Source organism: Propithecus coquereli, unplaced genomic scaffold (genome assembly GCF_000956105.1).
Source record: "Propithecus coquereli isolate 6110/MARCELLA unplaced genomic scaffold, Pcoq_1.0 Scaffold343, whole genome shotgun sequence".
In the NCBI taxonomy this organism is placed as follows: domain Eukaryota; kingdom Metazoa; phylum Chordata; class Mammalia; order Primates; family Indriidae; genus Propithecus; species Propithecus coquereli.
The window spans coordinates 1402471-1424115 of record NW_012149097.1 but is presented as its reverse complement, the minus strand read 5'-3'; the positions used below and the strand labels follow the sequence as shown (position 1 = coordinate 1424115).

Here is a 21645-nt window from a genome sequence, read left to right as displayed (position 1 = left end):
TGAATCTCCCTGGGGTCTGTTGAGCTTCTTGTACCTGTATATATAGATTTTTAGCAAGGCCTGGGAAATTCTCCTCTATTAATTCTTCAAATAGCTTATCCAGCCCTTGAGTGTTTTCTTCTTCTCCTTCCAGAATCCCTATCACCCTCAGGTTCGGTGTTTTCATATAATCCCACATTTCCTGTAGGCTTATTTCTTTTCTCTTAATTTTCTGCTCGATCTCTGTGACTGACTTTATTTAATTGGAAGGAGTGGTCTTCAATCTCTGAGATTCTTTCTTCTGTTTGATCTACCCTGTTCTTGAGGCTTTCCACTGTGTTTTGTTGTTCCCTGAATAAGTCCTTCATTTCCAGGAGATCAGTTTGATTTTTCCTTAATATTTCAATTTCTTTAGTGAATTTTTCTTCTAAGTCCTGGATTTTGTTTTTGTGGTTTCTTTGCATTAGTTATCTATTTTTTCTTCCATATCATTGAGTTTTCTTATAATCCATGTTTGAAATTCTTCTGTCATTTTAGTGTTCTGAGTTTGGTTAATGTCAATTTCTAGGGAGCTGTTGTTCCTCTTTGGGGGTGTGCTTTCCGTTTGATTCTTCATACTTCCAGAGTTCTTTCGCTGGTTCCTTCCCATCTGGATCAGTTGTTCCTTCTTGCCTTTAGATTTTCGTTTGGAAAATGACACACCCCGTTTAGTCTCTGAGCCAGTAGATGGTGTTTGTGGGTGAGATTCGACCACACCCTTTATGATGAATCAGTAGATGCAGTAAAAGGGTGTGCAGAATGACCTCCCTATCAGTAGGTGGCGCTTGCTGGGAGGAGTGAGCTGCAGTGCTGTTTTTGGGTCCTGTAACCAGCTCTTGTTCCTCTGGAGAGGCCCTCTTGTGCCTTGGGTGGTGGGTGGTGCCCTGGGATTTCCAGGTGTGTCCTTATTCTCCACCTCAGTGGGGGCAGGTCCAGGAGTGAGTCTGGGTGGGGCTGGGTTGGGTAAGCCTGCCCTCAAGTTCCACAAATGCTGTTAGCAGGGGTCAAAGGTCTTTTTTTTGCTTTTGTGCAAAGCTGCCGGGAGGGGCAGAAATGGCTCCACTCAGCTGAAAAGTCTGGGCTTGGGGGGTGGGGCTGTCCGAGACCCACACTCTGAAGCAGGTCTCACTCCCCTCCAACCTCCCCCATTCTGTGGCCTCTCCTAGGCCTCTGCCAGCAGGCAGGATCTCAGGCCGATGGATTTCCCCTGGCTGTGATGTGGGCTGGGAGGTTCCCTGCCCAGGATCGCAGCCTGAGCTGGGTGCACAGCCCTCTTTTGGGAGGAGGGTTGCTGCTCAGGCACGCTGATCTGCCCCTGAAGGCACGCATTCCTCAGTAGGCTTTTTCACAGATCTCTCTTCTGTGCCCCAGGGCAGTGCGATTGTGACCTGGGTGTACAAGGTCTGGTCTGCAGGCCTGTCCCCTGGGCCCTGGAGATCAATCCCTGACCCTGCCAGGGGGAGGGGTGCTGGTCTTGAATCACCTACAGGGTCCCCAAGCTGGATCTATTTCACTCCACCTCGGGATTTTCCCTGCTCTCCTGGAGTCCCCAGGCAAGCAGCACCTGGGAGGGCTGGCGGGTAGGGAGCTCGCAGTCTGAGTACCCCTCAGTCTGCTGTAGGGCCCCAAAAGGAAAGGTCCCGTTCCTTGGAGATGCCTCCATGTGATGGCTAAATTGTCTCTCTGGGCACCCACAGGTAGGGAGGCGGAAGGGGAGAATGGAGCATTATGGCGTCTGCCACTAGGCTTGGGTCTGCGTCCCGGGAGGTGCCTGAGGGAGCCGGGAGCCCCGCGCCATGTCCGCAAGAGGCCACCGCTCACCGGTGGCAGCCGTCTCTGGGCTGGTGTCAGCAGGTCTCTCTAGCCGCTCAGGAGCCCAGCAGCGGTCCGAGATGCAAGGGAGGGGGAAGTTAACCGCTCCACGTACCCTTGTTGCCGGTCTCCAAGCCTCTCGGGACCTTTCTCCTTCCAGTTCTCCTCCGCAACATCTTCCCATGGAGTCTCCTGTAGTTTCAGGCACCCTTCCTTCCGACCCTCACCCGATCTATGTTTCTCTGCTAGTTTATTTTTTTCACTTTCTTCTAAAATCTGTCTTTTTTGCAGAGACTCTCTGACTGGCGGCTTTTCTCATCCGCCATCTTGGCTCCTCCCACCCCTTTCTTTTTTTGGAGACAGAGTCTCACTCTGTCACCCAGGCTAGAGTGCCGTTGCTTCAGCCCAGCTCCCAGCAACCTCAAACTCCTGGGCTCAAGTCAGCCTCCTGCCTCAGCATCCCGAGTTGCTGGGACTACAGGCATGCGCCACCATGCCTGGCTAATTTTTCTACATATTTTTAGTTGTCCACCTAATTTCTTTCTATTTTTAGTAGAGACGGGGTCTCGCTCTTGCTCAGGCTGGTCTCGAACTCCTGAGCTCAAATGATCTGCCCGCCTTGGCCTCCCAGAGTGCTGGGATTACAGGCGTGAGCCACCATGCCCGGCCTTGTATACCCTTGATGGAAGAATGGTCCTCTATCGGGGAAGGTCGTCCTCTTCCACCAAGATCGCTGCTTCCGGTGGGTGCACATGGAGCAGTGAGGGAGGAAGGGGACACCTGCCCAGCCAACCAGATCAACTCTGGCCATCAGTGGTGTGACAGATGTCACAGCCAGATCACCCTCACATCCCTAACAGGAATTGGAATGGGAATACAAGGATTCCCTAGGTAACTTGATAACTGAGACATCCCTGGGGTGGTGGTAGACATGCCCAGCAGGCATGGGGACAGGGGTGCCATCTGGGGGTGGGGCAACCACAGATCCCAAAGCGGCTTCTTGAGTGACCTCTCCAAACCCCACTGTTTCCTCAGTGTCAGCCAGCAAAGGGTCAAACCACCCAGAACCACGCAAAACGTGGATGCTTCAAGAATCTGCCTGTCATCTTTGTGCAGGGACTATGGCGACCTTCTTTGAATCATTCCAATTTTAGTATATGTGCTGCCAAAGCGAGCATAAGAATAAATCTTCTCACATCAAAAAAATATTGAGAAATGGAAAAATGTATACTTTAATTAGATAAATATTAACCTTATAGTCAGCTAATACAGTCACGCCAACAATGATATGAATAACATGAAACGACAGATAAACTTCTTCTCCGTCTGTGTTAGTATGGACAGAAGGTAAAAAGGGAACCAGTCCAGGTGGCAAGAAGGGACCCCCACCTAGTAGTTCAATTTCCAGGGTTCCTTTGCATTTTTGTCACAGAGAAGGAATCAAGAACTGCCAATTAGTCACAGAATGATAGTTTATATAGATAATACACATGTTGAAGAATAAGGAGTTGAATGAAAATTGATAATTTGTATTTATAGCCTTAAAAATAATTAATTGACATTTATAGACATTGAGATCTGTTAGAAATTGTTGAAGTAGCTAGAGGATAAAGGGAAGATTCAGATACTTTAGGGATTAAATTAACCACAGGGTAATTTCCCTAAAAAAACTGAATTACTGCCACTAACACCCATCATCAATACCTACTACCATGTATTTCTCACATTATCTGGCACTGTGGTAGGCAACGTATTAGCATTTGTGTTTTAATAAATCTAGACCAATGGAATTGAAAACAAAAGGAAAATTTTAAAATCGAATAGAACATACCATGACCGTCAGATCCTTCCATTGACTTTAACGTGTTCCTTGTCTGTTCTAGTTCAGATTGTGCAGATTTTAACTGCATTTTCAGCTTATTCGTAGTGGTTTCCATTTCTTCACTTTTGTTTCGAAAATTCCTTTTTAAGACTTCATAGTCCTCTATATAATATGATAATCGATAATAGATGGTTACTTTTTCTATCCCAGTACCATAAAGTGTATTTTATTTGCAATTAATAATCACAGAATTTTAGAGCTAGAAGAAAACTTATTTAGTTACATCTTCATTTGTTACAAAAATAAGATGTATGTACACAATTCATCTATCTGAGTCTTTATCTATTTGGGTGGATCCTCCTCCTTTACCTACTTATTACACATTGTTTTTTCCCCAACTATTGTAATTAGATCATGTCTATTTAATATTAAACTTTCTTCTTGGATGAACATATACATTACAGCAGATTTAACCACCATCTGTAGGTAGATGAATCTCTATGACACTGTAAGTAACCTGAGGCTGCCGTATTTCTTATCTGACTTTATATCTCCAGTACCTATCAAAACACCTGGCACAAACTCATCATTCACTATATTAGAAAACACACACACACACAAACACGTCCATCTATATATTAATTTATATTTCTCTACTGATATATGATTAGATTTATATATAAAAGGAACAAAGATTCAGCTCCATCTATCCAGACATTTCCATGTAGACATATGTCCTAGCGCCACCTGAAACCAACTGCCTCACACCGACCACACCTCACCCTCCTGTTCTCAGCTGACCCCTCCTTCTGGTCCCCTCTCTCAGCTGTTGCTATCATTACCCTCCCAGTACTACAAGCTAAAAACTTGATACCTATACTTAACCCCTCCAATCACTAAGTCCTATTGATTCAACCTCCAAAAACATTCTTAATTCTTCCGTCTCCTTTGATTCTCACTGCCACTGCCGTAGTTCAAGTCCTCATCATATTTTCCTGGGACTACTGCAAAATCCTCCGTAAATGGTTGGTCTCTGTCTCTTTAGACTTGCCTTCCTCTAATTTACCTGCTAATACAATCCTTCTAGAATCTGGTGACAACGATCTACTACTTAACACCCTCTGCTGGCTCCACATTGCCCAGCTCTGCCTACCTGCGACCTCGTTCCTTGGCGCTTCTGCTCCAGCGCATACCGCTGAGGTCACATCACGCTATTTCATGCCTCCATGCCTCTGCCCACAGTGTTCTCTCTGCCTGGAGTGTCCTTCTACCTCTTTTTCACCTGTCAAATTCCCTTCTCTCTTTCCCACCCAGGGTAGATGTCACTTCCTAACAAGGGGCGAATGCTCTGTCCTCTGTGCTATCTCTGAACCCAGTGCAGTTCCACTGCAGCGCCCTGGCTGGCCCGCCACCCATTTCTAGGTCTGCTTCCCCACCAGACTGGGAGCTTCCTGTGGGGTTTCTAGGACTATCACAGTGTCCGGCCCAGTAAATGCTCAGTAACGGCCGACTGTGTGTGTGTGAAGTACATGACACTGTCCCACACCAGCCATGAACTGGAGCGTTTCAATGTTTAACGTAGGCCTGGGATTTTCCCTTTCAGTAAACTTGCATGAATCTGTTCACGTGTCGCTTCACTATCAGACCTCTAATCGAGCTACTCAACTCAAAGGACTCGAGGTTTGCACTTCCATGGAAACAGAACTGTGCAAACAGTGTGACTGATGCCGAACACCTGCCGTCCTTCTGGGAGCCTGGAATCTGGATACCTCACCCTTCTCTTAGAAACTCAGTACAGAATTTTCTCGACTCTGAAGGTTGACTCAAGTTACGGTTAGCGAGTGTAAGATGTGGCAGCTCTTCCTGGAGACCTAGGAGGATTTCAGGTCGTGAATAATTCCACGGGGCAACATAACTATCCATATTTATAATGTGAGATGAGACGCCTTTCTCTTGCAATCATGCTGGGGTCTGCATGGGACTTCACTGATAAGCACTCCTATTTTTAGTAGGATTTGCACTGAAGCAACATACCTGAAAGACTGTTTAATTCATTCCTGCTAGTTTTCACCTCGCTTAACAATTGGTCTCTTTCTTGTTTGATGTCCTTCACGGCACGGAGCCGCTCCGAGCCCGCATTCACCAGCTTCACCTTTTCCAGCTCCAGGTCGCTCACTCTGGCCTCAAGCTCCCGGATCTTTGCATCTTTTTTATCTTTCAAAATCTAGATGTATGGATAAATACAGAGGATAGAGATAGAAGTAAAAAAGATGCACATGTATAGCTACAATTGATATCACATTAGTGTTCTTTCTGTATTTAGTGTCTTTTCATTATTTATCAGGACAGCAAATTTATATTTTATGACAAAGAATCAATAGTAAGCAGGAATCAAAAAGAATAGTTACCTTTCTTTTAACCTTGGATGTCCATTCCAGTATCACTTGCCACAACCTTTCATTATTCCTATTCTACATTTATTCATTTGAAAAACATGGACGGAGCATCTACTTTGTGGCAGGCACCACTTTACCTGCTAGGGACATGGACGCGGGTTCGTGACCAGGGTAAAGTAAGTGAGGCCGCTGGAGGAGGACCTCCAAGCGAGGTACCTCACTCACCTTACCTAGTCCTGGCCCTGGACAGCAGTAAACAAAACAAACCATCTCTTTGTCCTCATGTCCTGCTTTCCTGAGAGCTGATACACAGCATCAAGTATTTAACACGTCAGGTAAGAGAAATAACAAGAAGAAAAATTTGGTGAAAGGGTAGAGAATGAACGTGAGGAAGCGGATGCTCCTTCAGGTAAGCTGGTGTGCGGAGAGAGTTAACCTAGCAGGCTGACTGCTGGCCTTAGAAAGGCCTGCTTCTGAGGCTGGCCCTTGGCAGGCGTCTAGAACTTGGATTCCAGAAGGGCTCCCCCCACCCTAACTGGCTCACTGTGCCAGACCTGTTCGTGCAAACAGTGTGGTTTCTGCAGAACACCGGCTTTCCTTCTGCGACCCTGGAATCTGGATACTTGCCAACCTCCAATATAAAACCCTGGCTGAGTCTTCAATGAGCTTCTCTGGTTGGCAACATTTGACAGGTATCATTACAATTTCTTGCTGGGGGAATTAAGCATGTCCTGTTTAATTCTGGTAGGACATGACTCTTGGAAGCTTGTGCCTGGTCTTCTCTGGACTTTGCCCCAGTGCCTTTTCCTTTTGCTGATTTTGCCTTGTATCCTTCCACGGGGATACATAGCCAGTAATAAATCATAATAAATCCCTAATAAATCATAGCCCTGAGTACGACTATACGGTGACTCCCATGAGTCCTCCTAGAGAATCATCAAACCCTGCCACAGTTGGTCAGGAAAGGCGTCTCTGATGAGGTAACATTTGAGCAGAGGCCTCAAGGAGGTTGAGGAGCAAGCCCCATGGATAGCTGGGGAGGAGCTCTAGGTACAGGTGAGGTGTCTGAGGAGCAGCCAGGCTGTCAGTAGGGCTGGAGGGAGCGAGCTTGGGCGAAGCAGCAGATGAAGTCAGAGAGGGAGCCATGGGGAAGATCACGCCAGCCTTAGAGGCAATGTAAGAACCTGAGACTTCATTCTGAGTGAGATAAGAAGTCACTGGATAGTTTTGAGCACAGGAATGACGTAATGTTTCACATACGTAACCCTGGCTCTAATGTGAAGAATAAAGAGTAGGAGCATGGAGAGCGCTGAGCTAGCAACTGGAAGAGCACACGAGACGAGCGGCAGCTTAGACAAGGGTGGTTCGAGTGGTGGATCTGGTCCTTTGAATGGAGTAGGAATATGAATATGGCAACTCCATTCTGGTATTTCCAATTAACTGTCAGAAACCCCCAGCTTGGTATGCTTCCACAAACCCTGACCAAAACGCTCCGTTCCTTCTTCACAGAGGGCTCTGTGACTTCTCAGGACTTCTTCCTGGCCCTCTCTGTTAGGGGTGCTACCATGTTGCCAATCTAAGTTTGAACCCTCCAAATGGGCTGTGTCTTTCCCTTCCCCTGCCCCTGCTCCCAGCTGTTCACCAATCCCCGCCCGATCTCCAGGTCTGGACTCCCGCAGTCGCCTCCCAGCTGGTCTCTGCCTGTGTGGGAGCCTTCCTGGGAGGAACCCTGTCCTCCCAGGGCGTAGGTCTGCACTGTCTAACACAGCAGCCACGGGTGACTATTGAGCACTTGAAATGTGACTAATCTGAGTTGATATGTGCTGTTAGTGTAAAATACACACCAAATTTCAAAGACTGTATAAAAAAAGAATGAAAATATCTCAATAACTTGTTACATTGATGATAATATAAAAAATCACCATATTTTAGATATAAAATTAAATAAAGTATGTTATTAAAATTAATGTTTCTTTTTATGTGTCTCCTAGAAAATTCAAAATTATATATATGGCTCACATTATATTTCTAGTGCCCAGAACTGGCCTAGATCCTTCCAAGTAAATGCCATTGGAAAACAAAATTAACTTTCTTTTGTCATCAGATTGTCTCCCCAGATCGAGGTCTGTCACAGTGGCCAATGCAATCTGACTGTTGTAACAGCAGTTTCAACACAGAGACCAGGGCTGTATTTGAAATGTAAACATGTGACAAGCTCTGAGCTGTTCAACAGGGATCGGTGGGGAGCTCCAGGCTTGTCTCACTGACCACCTGTGATGGGCTCAGGCAGTAAAGGCCCTAAGCTGGGTTCTCTGATCCCTGCCCAGCCGCTCCTGGCAACTGCCACATTAAATCCAGCCTCATGGGGTGAGGGATGGGGAGGCTTTCCCTGGGGCAGCCTGAGGCATCACAGCAAGCACCGGGCACGTGCCTGCTCCATTCCACCTCCTGGAACAGCTGAGGGACATTTAGTCCTTGCTCAGTCTCACAAGAAAGGCTCCAGCTCTCAGGGCCCACAGTTACTGGGAGAAAGCTCGCCCCGCTTCTCCGCCACCAGTGGGAGCAGTGCTCAGCCTGCAGAGCTGAGAGAAAGCATACCTTCTAGGGCTATGGCTGCTCTCCTTTTTTCCTCACCAGAGTGTGGAGGGAAGTAGATGTGGCGTTAAAAATCAAGTCTTTAACTTACATTCTTTGTGTCTGTGTGAAACTCTTCCCATCTAGGAAATCTTTCCCTGCAGCTGCTCCAGCTCCGTATTTAGGAATTGCAAATTAGTTTTACTCTCTCCAATCCATTTTTGCATACTGATGCCAGATCAAACTTCCCACGTTGCCTTTTTCATGTCACCCCTCCTCTCTATCCATAAACCTTTAATGGCGCCCACGTCATCTCTAGGCTGAACTGCAGACTGAGCTTCTGCCCCTTGCTTGGAGTGCCTTTCCTTCCTCCTTTCTGCCTAGTTTTTGTCCACTTCAAGTTCCCATCTCTCTCTGAAGCCTTCAGTGGCCACTCGAGTCATGGCGACCCATGCTCCTCCGAGGGACTTTAACACAGACCTTGCATGCGCTCTCTGGAACAGCAGTGTCAGCATCCCCTGGGAACCTGTGCAGAAACACCACGTTTCCGGCCCCATTCTAGACCTAGTCAACCAGAAACTCTGGGGCAGGGGGTGATTCTGGCTCTCACTGAGAACCACTGCACAGTGACATCTACTCACACTGCCTAGGATCAATCCCAGGTAGTTCCGCTCTTGGCAAGTTATTTAATCTCTCTGTATCTCAGTTTCCTCATCTGTAAAATGGGATCATAACAGTGACTCCCTCATAAGGGTCTTGTGAGGATTAAATTGATTTAATTTTTAGTGTATAAGAATAGGATTGTCCCATCTGTACGCTTAACAGTGCTAGTAATCCATCTTCCTAAGCAAGGTGGAACAACCATCCTTTCTCTAATACCTTCTGCCCTGCATGGAAACCTATTCTAAAGTCTTCATCGTAGGGTTCACCATTGAGAATCCTTTATATGATGTCCTTTCATGGTGAGTTTGGCCATTCAAAAATATATGATCAAGACTGAGGGAACAACACGGCAGGCTAGAAGCAGCCTGTCAGCAAGCCGCCCCAAGGAAAGAAGCACAAAATGCAGGCAGTTGACTACGTACGGACAGCTCTTCTCCCAGTCAACATCGCGAAATCACAGAGAAGCAAGGCAGGCCACTCAGCGTGCAAAAAAGAAAAGGTGACGGGGCGATATACATAGTAAGATCAGAAACGTGTGGGGAAGAATAGGCTAGAGCGAGGGGCATCCGCTCGCCCTGCTGGAGCAGCGCCCTCCCCGCCGCAGACCTCGTCGGGCTGGACGGGACCTGCCCGGAGTCTGCACAGTCTCTGCACCAGACGACCGGCGCGGTGGGGACGGGGCAGCAGCTAACGCCATCCTGAGCTCTCGGCGCACGGTGCCAGGCCCACACCGGGCTGGGGACGGAGTGGACTAACTGATGGCTTCCCTGAGCCACACCCTGTGGCTGGAAGCCAAGCAACCCTCCCCTACAGTGCAATGGGATCCCGGCACAGGAACTGACTCTGGTACAGCAGGCTCCGACCTGGGCGGCTTCGGTGACCAAACTAGCAGGTGCTGGGTGGGGCGGGGAGAACTCCTGGGCCGCTGGAACTGACCTCTGCCAGCCTGACTTGGCAACCGCAGGGTCCCAGAGGCTGCGGAAGAGCAAGCCGCTTGCTGGCCCGACTCCGCCCTCCAGGCCCCAGGTGCCTCCTGCCCGCTCCACCGATGCCACCCTCCAGCATCAGCCCCACAGCCTACACGGCCCTGCTCAGAAGTCCTGCTTCAGGCTCCTCCCCCGTCTGGCTCTGCGGCTCTCACGGAAGCCGGAGGCTCGGCCTCTGTGCCTCCAGAGCTCCTGCCAGGCCTGAAACACCATCGCCAAGACTCCAGTGCTGCACCTAGATCCCAAGACACCACGCAGAGCTGGAGGAACTGCTCCAAAGTTCAATGCCTCAACAGGGACACCCCAGCCTTGAGTCGCCAGTACACTGCGACCTGGTTTGAGCAAATGCCCACATGCGGGGAAACCACAGCAACTGCCTAGATAGCCTCACCCAGCTGCTGCTGTCACCTCTGTGGGGAGACCCTGGGTAGAGCAATCTCCCCGACAGCAGCCTCAGTGAAAAGGGTCTTGCCCAGCTCCCAACTCAAACATCCTACAACTATTTGCTGAATAACCCCACAGGCAACCCAAACAGCATTCAGCGCAGGCTTGAGCAGAGGCGATCGCAGGCGAACAGAACGAATCAGAACAGCTGCAGTACAGGCTTCCAGTGCGCACGCGCCCATGTCAACATTCCAGAGTAGGGGGAAAAACGCCATCTAGTGACCTCACCTCACTCTAGTCAAGCAGGAGAGTTCCCACCAAGGAACAGGTGCCCTGCAAACCTATGAGTTGAGGAAAGAGGTTTCGGATGAGAAGAATCCAGCAAAAGAACCCTAGCAACATGAAAAATCAAAACAGATCGACACCCCCCCAAGGGATCTCAATGGAGCTGTCCTAGTGAACTCCAACTACAAGGAAATTGTCAAAATGGTAGAAATGGAATTCAGAATATGAATGGCAAGTAAGATGAATAGAATTGAAGAGAAAGTTGAAAATCAACAAAAAGAAGCCAAAAAAATATTTCAGGAAATTAATGAAAAAGTCACCAAAGAACTAGATAACAAGGAAGGATGTAATTGAACTTAAAGAAATGAAAGAGTCATTTAGGGAATTTCAAAACACTGCACAAAGTTTTAGCAACAGATTAAACCAAGGAGAGGAAAGAAACTCAGAGCTTGAAGACAGTGCTCTCCAGCTAACCCAATCATTTAAAGAGGCAGAGAAGAGAACAAAAAAGGCAGAGAAATCACTTAGAGAGATATGGGTCTATGTGAAACAAAGTAACATCTAAATTATAGGGGTCGCTGAAGAAGAAGAAAGCCCTAAAAGCATGGAAATCTATTCAAGGGAATTATTGAGGAAAACTTCCCTGGTATCACCAGAGCTCTAGAAATCCAGATACAAGATGGTCATCAAACACCAGAAACATTCATGGCAAAAAGGACATCTCTAAGACACATAGTAACCAACCTGGCCAAAGTCAAAATGGAAGAGAAAATTCTACAGGCAGCTAGATGTAAGCAACAACTGACCTACAAGGGAAAACCCGTCAAGCTGACTGCAGACTTCGCAGAGGAAACCTTACAAGTCAGAGGGGAGTGAGCCCTTATGTTCAACCTTCAACCTTCTTAAACAGAACAATTGCCAGCCTAAAATTTTGTATCCTGCAGAACTAAGTTTCACAACTGATGTAGAAATTAAGTCTTTTCCAGACAATTTGTCATGACCAGACCTGCCCTGCAGGAAACACTCAGAACTGAATTATACACAAATCAGCACAATAGATACCACCAGTGTAAAATCACCCAAAATAGCCAAAGCTCACAACTCCTATAAAACAATGGCACAAGAAGAAAAACAAAGCAACATTATGATAATACCCATTATGATAAACATAACAACTCAATTCTCATATCAATTCTCTCTCAACGTGCATGGCTTGAATGTGCCACTTAAAAGACACAGGCTGGCTGAATGGATGAACAAAACACAACTCAAGTATCTGCTGCCTCCAGGAGACACATTTAAACCACAAGCATGCAAACAGGTTCCGAGTGAAAGGATGAAAAAAAAATATTCCACACAAATGGAAACCAAAAGAAAGCAGGTGTAGCCATTCTCATATCAGATAAAATGACTTTAAATCAACAATGGTAAAGAAAGACAAAGATGGTTGTTATATAATGGTAAAGGGAGCAATTCAACAAGAAGACATAACAATACTAAATATATATGCACCTAATACAGGAGCTCCCAGATATGTAAGACAAATTCCACTTGAGCTAAGCAAAGACAGAAATAGCACCATCATAATTGCTGGGGACCTGAACACCCTACTGTAGATAATGGACTTAAATGGGACCCTAGAACAAATGTACCTAACACATATTTACAGAACATTCTACTCAAAAATTACTTAATATACATTCTTCTCATCAGCACATGGGACATTTTCCAAGATTGATCATATCTTAGGCTACAAAACATGTCTTAACAAACTTTAAAAAAAACTGATATCATACCATTTATCTTCTCAGACCATAATGGATTAAAATTAAAAATCAATTCCAAGAATAATACTCAATTCTACACAAAGTCATGGACATTAAACAACCTGCTACTGAATGATTTTTGGGTCAATAATGAAATTAAGGTAGAAATCAAAAGATTCCTTAAATTGAATGACAAAGGGGACACAAGCTATCAAAATCTGTAAGATTCAGCAAAAGCATTCTTAAGGGGAAAATTCATAGCCTTAAATATACAAAAGTCAGAAAGATCACAAATTAACAACCTAATATCACATCTCAAGGAACTAGAAAAAGATGAGCAAACCAAAGCCAGCAGAAGAAAATAAGTAACAAGGATCAAGGCAGAACTAAATTAAATGGAATATAAAAAAAAATACAAAAGGCCAAACAAAAAGTTGGTTATTTGAAATAAATAAGATTGATAGACCTTTTTCTAGATTAACCAGGAATAGAAGAGAAAGGACCCAAATAAGTTCAATCAGAAATGAAACAGGAGATATCACAACCAATAGAACAGAAATAAAAAATATCATCTGTGAATACAACGAAAATCTCTATGCACATAAACTAGAAAACGTAGAGGAAATGCACAAGTTCCTGGAAACCCACAACCTCCCAAGACTCAATCAGGAAGAAACATAACTCCTGAACAGATCAATAATGAGCAGTGAGATGGAAGCTTCAATAAAAAGTCTTCCAATAAAATAAAGCCCTAGACCAGATGGATTCACAGCCAAATTCTACCAGACCTACAAAGAAAAACTGGTACCCATACTACAGAAATTATTCCATAACATCGAGAAGGAAGGAATCCTCCCCAACTCATTCTATGAAGCCAGTATCACCTTGATACCAAAGCCAGGTAAGGATACAACAAAAAAAAGAAAACTACAGACCAATATCCCTTACTAATGTAGATGCAAAAATCCTCAATAAAATACTAGCAAACCAAATTCAAAAGTACATCAAAAAAATAATCCACTAGACCAAGTGGGCTTCATCCCAGGGACGCAACGATGGTTCAACATAAACAAATCAATAAATGTCATTCACCACATAAACAGAAGCAAAAACAAAGACCATATGATCATCTCGTTAGATGCAGAAAAAGCACTTGACAAAATCCAGCACCCTTTCACGATAAAAACCCTCAAGAAACTAGGCACAGAAGGAACATATCTCAGAATTATAGAAGCCATATATGACAAACCCACAGCCGACATCAGACTGAATGGAGAAAAGCTGAAAGCATTCCCCCTAAGAATTGAACAAGACAAGGATGCACACTGTCACCACTCCTATTCAACATAGTGCTGGAGGTCCTAGCCAGAGCAATCAGGCAAGAGAAGAATATTAAGGGTATCCAAATAGGGAAAGAGGAGGTCAAACTATCATTCTTTGCTGACAATATGATCTTTACCTAGAAAACTCCAAAGATTCCACCAAGAATCTCCTCAGCAAAGTCTCAGGATACAAGATTAAGGTACACGAATCAGTAGCATTCCTATACACCAACAAGAGTCAAGCTGAGAATCAAATCAAAGACTCAGTACCATTCACAATAAGCTACAAAGAAAATAAAATACCTAGGAATACAGTTAACCAAGGAGGTGAAAGATCTCCACAAGGAGAACTAAGAAACTCTGAGGAAAGAAATTTCAGAGGATACAAACAAATGGAAAAACATACTATGTTCATGGATAGGTAGAATCAACATTTTTAAAATGTCTATACTATCCAAAGTGATTTACAAATTCAATGCAATCCCATTAAGTTAACAAAGTCATACTTTACAGATCTAGAAAAAAATAATTCTAAGCTTCATTTGGAACCAGAAAGAGCCCAAATAGCCAAAACAATCCTAAATAAAAAGAACAAATCTAGAGGCATCACATTACCAGACTTCAAACTGTACTATAAGGCTATAGTAACCAAAACAGTATGGTATTAGTATAAAAATAGAGACACAGACCAATGGAACAGAAAGAGAACCCAGATATAAAACCATCTACTTACAACCAACTGATCTTTAATAAAGCAGACAACAATGTACACTGGGGAAAAGAAGCCTTATTCCATGAATGGTGCTGGGAAAATTGGATAGCCGCATGCAGAATAATGAAACAGGATCCCTACCCTCTCACCACTCACAAAAATTAATTCAAGATGGATAAAAGACTTAGATCTAAGGCATGAAATCGTAAGGGAATTCTAGAGGAAAATGTAGGAAAAACTCTTCTAGATATTTGCCTAGGCAAAGAATTTATCAAAAAGATCCCAATGGCAATCGCAGCAACAAAAAAAATTAATAAATGGGATTTGATTAAACTAAAAAGCTTCTGCACAGTTAAGGAAACAATCAACAGAGCAAGTAGACAACTTACAGAATGGGAGAAAATATTTGTAAGCTACATATCCAATAAAGGGCTAATAACCAGAATTTATAAAGAACTCAAGCAAATCAGCAAGAATAAAACAAACAATCCAATTAAAAAGTGGGCAAAAGACATGAATAGAGGCTTTTCAAGAGGATAGACAAATGGTCTATAGACATATGAAAAAATGCTCAATGTCACTAGTCATCAGGGAAATGTAAATTAAAACCACAATGAGATATCACCTTGCCCCAGTTAAATTGGTCTTTTCTTAAAAAGTCCAAAAACAACAGAAGTTGGCATGAATGCAGAGAGAAAGGAACACTTACACACTGTTGGTGGGACTACAAATTAGTACAACTTCTATGGAAAACAGTATGGAGATTCCTCAAAGAACTAAAAGTAGATTTATCATTCAATCCAGCAATCCCACTACTGGGTATTTACCCAAAGGAAAGTAAGTCATTTTATCAAAAAGACATCTGCACTCAAATGTTTCTTGCAGCACAACTCACAATTGCAAAGATGTGGAATCAACCCAAGTGCCCATCAATTCATGAGTGGATTAATAAAATATGGTATATGTATACCATGGAGCACTACTCGGCCATAAAAAAGATGAATTAATAACTTGTGCAACAATCTGGATGTAACTGGAAACCATTCTCCTAAGTTAAGCATCTTGAGAATAGAAAAACAAACACCACATGTACTCACTATTATACTGGAACTAACCAACGAGCATACATGAGAGAAGGAAAACTCAGTGGAAAGCAACTGGGGTTAGAGGGGAGAGGAATAAACCAACCTAATGGTACCATGAACACTATTTGTGTGATGGGCACACCTCTAGCCAGGACTCAAGCATTATGAAAATGATCCATGTAACCAAAAACATTTGTTCCCCTATAATATTATGAAATAAATAAAAAAATTTTTAAAATATGATCAAGTAAAAATTTAAGCAATAGAAAATTCTAATTTTTTATCAAATTAACTTGTTTATTTCCATAAGATAGACAATTATCTACTGCTGTTCCTATATTTAGAATGAGGAAACTGAGGCATCTAAAGTTTATGTGATTTGTCTCCTACTACTCACCAAGTCAGGGATACGAGTGATTAAATCCATTTAATCAGTTTAAATTTTGATAAATATTTACTCAGCACCTTCTGGGTGCAAGGCACAAAGACATGGGCAGAGGGTACAAAGATTAATAAGATGTGTACCCTGGCTGAATAAGTCTGCCATCTTGTAGGGAAAAAGATACATGGCTATGTAAACACACACACAAACACACACACACACACACACAGAGTGCCATATAGAATGTGATCCAGGTTTTAACAGATACAAATAAAGTATGGTAAAGTTCAGAAGGAAAACAGAATGGGGGAAAGAAACTGGTATTTACTAAACTGGTATTTACTAAACATCTTATATAGGCCAAGAACCAGGCTAGGTCCTCGATATACATTTTCTGATTTAAGCCTCACAGTAACCAACAAGGTTTTGGGTTTTTTTTTTGTTTGTTTTGTTTGCTTTTTGTATTCTTTTGCTTAACAGATATAGAAGCCAATATTCAGCAAAAAGTCTGTTTTATAGCTATTGAATGGTAAGAGACGGGTTTAGACTTAGGTCTGTCTGAAGAAGGAGAAAATACGTCAAACTGTGGGATCAGGAAAAACTTCGCAGAGCAGATGGATTTTGTGATTTTGTTTTCTTTTGTACCTTTGGTTTTGAACAATTTCTGGGTCATCTACTCCTATTGGAATTGGATAAAAGTATGAATCCTTTCTCACAAAAACACACATATGCACATAGATATAAACAGTTTCAATTTCAGAGGGTCTGTAGATACCAAGAACCCCTTCTCAGTAAATTAGCTCCTACTTGTTCGTGGGAAAAAAGATACTTCAGAAGTTAAACCACCAAAAAACTCCACAGACCTTAAATTCCTGCAGTTCCAGCCTCCTGTCATTAATCTCTTTCTCAAGCTGAGCCTTTTCTACTTGCATAGCACCAGCAGTTCGTCCATGCTGGCCCACCAACTGCGTCATGTTTTCAATCTGCTGCCGCAAAATCTCGATCACCTTGTCCTTTTCTGTCATCTGTAGCTTGAGGGCCTCGCATTCCGTCTGCACATTTCGGAGGTGATCCCCTTCATTTTTCAAGTGTTGCAGCTCCTGCAGTTTCAAGTCTACTCGAGAGCGGAGCTTCGTGATCTCTGCATTGGTAGCCTCAATGGCTCTCTCTTTCTCCTGAAGGGACACTGTCAGGTCTGATACCGTTCTCTCTGAGCTCTCCAGGGTCATTTTCTTGGCTGTCAACTCTTCTACTACTTTGCGGAGCATCTCTTTGGTGGATTCAAGCTGAGCAGTCAAGGAGGACACTTTTTCTAGACTTTCGTTCTTTCCCTGAATTGCTGCCATCTGTTTGTTAAATAAAAAAGAATTTCATGGATTTGGGAGGATAGGTACAGGCAACCTCAAGAGATATGACAGCTTAACTCAAAAACATGAAATCATGAATTGGATAATGTCTAGTTAGATTAACTCAAATCATTTTGCTGTCAGAACTCCAGCTCTTAAAACATGTGTAAGACTGACATGTGCTAATCAGACCAGGGTGCAGAGGTCTTAATTAAACAATGCTCCTCCATAATGGTTTGCTGGCATGGGGGAGCTTGGGAAGTTTCCTCTGAGGACCTTTTTTGTACCCATTTAGACTAAGATAACCCTGGCAACAGGGGAGAAGGCTGGGGTAAGGATTGACAATAACTACCTATATTTTTTATTTCCCTCCAACCTTCCCCTTAATTCTACCTCTGAGGTAGATGAATAATGGCTTTTATCTCGCACACATTCACACTGTCTGGTTCTCGTTGGGAAGAGATGAAGATTCTCACTTCCAGTTGCTCCTTGCATCTTTCTTTTTGCCCAGGTAGGCCAGAGAACAGGCTAATGGCTTTGCCTGAGTCTCAGCCAAGACTGGTCCCTTGCTCTGCTTTCACATTCCGGGAAGTTTACACTTTTGTGGGCTGCTTTTTATGTCTGTGACAGTAAATAGCTTCAGAACCCTGTCTTCCCAGCACTGGAGCGACATGCTGTTCAGAAAGCAGCGCCTGTTTTGCTGCTGGTGCACTGGAATGGAGAGCACTCATTAGGCTCGGTCAACGTGGGGGAAAGAGAGGAAAGTCTCTTTTAGGGGAAACACAAAAGCAAATCTTTGAAAACCTTCGACCTTGCTGCTCCTCATATTTCCTGATAGTTTGATGCTTTTCTGAAGCAGAAATGAGCATTGATTAGCTTACCAATTTCTAGGTGAAAATGAAAGGTAAGTGGATGGGAATTTAGTTTTCCAACAATGTACAAACGAGATAATACGTTTAGTTTGATGAGTGGTCAAAATCTAGCAATGAATACCAGGTTTTTATGAATTGCTCACAGAATCCATAGCTCTATTTTAGAGCTACCAATAGACGTAAAGTACCCTTCTCCCCCAGAGGAGACCGTCTGGCAGCAGCGGCCGCGCGACTCTGACCTGCCGCTCCATCTGGCCCTGGCATTCGCTCTTCATGGCCTTGAGCAGGGCTTCCAGGCGCTGCACCTCCATGTTGCGGTCGTCCAGCTCCCGCCGCAGGTGGTCAATGGTGATGCTGTTGCCCGTGTCGCGGTCCCACAGACGCTTATTCTGCTCCTTCTCCAGACTCAGCTCCTTCTCTCGTTTGTGTAGATCAGCCTAAAAGAAGTGAGGAATGCTTTTTCCCTTCTTGCTATTAAATAATTAAGATCAAATTCTTAGATCATCTTTGGAGTTTTTATGTGATTCGAGAAATCTTTGATTTTGGAATCTGATTCCTTTTCAATGGCTTATTTAAGAGTGATTATTTCCTAGAAAAATAAGTTAACATTTTGCTTACTTAAAATTTTTAGCATTACGAATCGGTCTGAAGGGACTAGACCTCAAACAATATACAATAGAAAGAAAAATATGGTCAATTTTAAAAGTCATCCTGTTTTTAAGTCTTGAATTTTCTAACAAAGACATTATGCTTCATGTCAGGTGTGCTCCTATAATAAAGAAAAGCTTAAAAGCTTAAAGAAATGATGACAGTAATTTGGTATACTGCTTCAGGAATGGCAGAATAGTGGCAGGTCCTGGGACTGGCGTAGCACGTGGGCTGTGAATAGAATTACCAGCCTACTCAGTCGTTTTACATGGTGTTCTCTACGAGCAAAAACTCTACAGTCAGAGTGGGAGAAACAAAGATATACTGACCTTTAAATGATTTACCACTCAAGCAAAGGTAAGACACAGACATAAATAACCGGAAGTGATCTTTCATTAGTGAGAGCGGCTTGGAGACGCAGAGATCAGGCAGCAGGGACGGGAAAGGGCACACGTGCCTTGCTGGGGGCACTGGGTCCACGCGGAGAGAAGGGACTGGAAAGGTAAGCAGGGCTGGACGTGACAGTCTCGAAACAGAGGGAGTCGGACTTTATGGAGAAAGTAATTTTCGAGTTGAATTAAGAGGGGCACAATCACAGCTGTATTTTAGCAAGTGACTATGGCAGAGGAGGGAGCTAGACTGGAGCTAGGGACACTAGTAAGGGGACTGTCATGCTCCAGGTAACGGGTGGTGAGGGGCTGGAAATGAGGGTAGTGGTGACTGGAAAGAATGAAAAGAAAGGACAGGTTTGGGGATCTTTCAGACATGTGTTAAGCTTTTCAAAGTAAGTATGAGAAGACGGGAAACACACAAATGGTTGGGGAAAGAAGTGAAGAATTATGCCAAGGGTAAGAGCTTCTCTACACAGCTGTCAGCTCTCCCTTTATTCCAGCTCATCAAGCCCTTGTCTGCCCGCAGAGGGTGGCTCTACTAGGAAACGGCACCGCACTCTGGAATAGCGTTTGGCAGGCAAAGAAATTTATTCTCCTCCCCACTAATATCACCCAAAGGGGTACCAAAAGTTTCTTGAATTTCTCAGCCTATAGTACCTCTAACAGAGGACAGAGGCTGATTCACTATTATCACAACGCTGCTGTCTTTTTCTTTCTTAAAAATTTCACCTAAACTTCCATTCAAAATTTCCACATGTATAATTTGTTAAGTGTCTTGAAAGTTATTTGGCTGTAAAATAAACATGTAATATGACTTCAGTTTAGTAGAATACAGTATCTAATTGAAAGACAATGGCTGTTTGATAATATCCTTCACCTAACCCCATAACAGCTCTGCTTAAGAAAAAAAGATACACAGATTATATTTTATTTGCAAAAACTTAAATAGTGTCTAGGATACTCTATTGTGTATATGTACAAACATTTTGTAAATTTGTAACTTTATAAAGGAAATTAGTTTTGAGAAATATTTTGGTAGAAAAACTTCCCAGAATTAATTTCATTCATAGTGTAGGGCATAATCTCACCAACAGCTTTTGAAGTTGATCATCCAAATTTCCAGATTCCTGACTGAACTGGTCACGCTCCGTCCGTGCTTCAGTTAGCTCCGAGTTGGCGAGGACTAACTGCTTTTCCAGCTCTTCTATCTAAGAGTACAAAGTGAACAGAGTTTGACTAAGTCAGTGGGTGACAGAAAATAAATACAGTCTTTGGAAAACAAGTGGTATTATTTTGGGGACAAAAATAAAAGTTGGTACTGTAATGTGTTTTGTAAATCTGTGTTGAATTTAGTAAGGGAAATTAGCCAAAATGAAATATTTGGTACTGTTGGATTTGGGCATTGTCTGTAATACATCTCTCCCTTATTTCACTATTCAAGATTTACCTTCTGTGAAGATATGTTCTGTAATTTGGCATTTAAGGAAGTTTGATATGGAAAAAATCATGAGCTGCAGAGCCTACAGAAATGAACTGTACTGAACTTAGAAGAGCTATTTTGTTTCAGAATATCAAAGTTTTAATAATAAAAGGCATTGAATATAAAAGAATGGAAATAACAAGTTATTAGCTATTGTCATAATTTTGTTGTCACTACTAACAAGAACATGTTGATAGCTATAGAGTGACACCTGACCTTTACCTGTGATGTCTACGATATTATTTTGACATCTACTTTCCAGTAATAAGAAATTTTTCATATCTATATAAATGCTACATATTCCCTCTTACTTCTAAGACTTCCAAATCTACTATGTCGAGAATAAAACTTGGTTTGGATGATATACTGTGATTAAACTTTCTTAATTAGAGAACATATGAACTAAGACTAACTTTTTCTTGATGACTTTCTAGTTTATTTTTACCTGGACTGGGTTCAATTAAGATCTTCATTTATTAATTCAACACATATTCAATAATCATATTATTATATACATATGTATATACAATGTATACATCTATCTCTTTAATAAATAAGCATGAATACATAGAAGTTATATATATCTACACATACATATATGACAAGAAAGCACTAATATAGGACTATCAGTTTCACATTTAGATACTATAATGTAGTATTATAGCCTATAATAAGAATATAGATTTTAATATTTATATTG

General features: G+C 43.0%; 1 protein-coding gene across 1 annotated transcript in view; it reads right to left on the bottom strand.

The window, feature by feature from the left end:
• CCDC158 (coiled-coil domain containing 158) overlaps positions 1–21645 on the bottom strand; it is a 113153-nt gene that overhangs the window by 69028 nt on the left and 22480 nt on the right. Inside the window, exons 10-14 of the mRNA XM_012650976.1 lie at positions 20554–20673; positions 18665–18862; positions 17071–17553; positions 5687–5876; positions 3662–3814 (exon numbers count right to left, since the gene is read on the bottom strand). Coding sequence (XP_012506430.1) covers positions 3662–3814; positions 5687–5876; positions 17071–17553; positions 18665–18862; positions 20554–20673 — 1144 coding nt within the window. The remainder of the gene's footprint in view (positions 1–3661; positions 3815–5686; positions 5877–17070; positions 17554–18664; positions 18863–20553; positions 20674–21645) is intronic.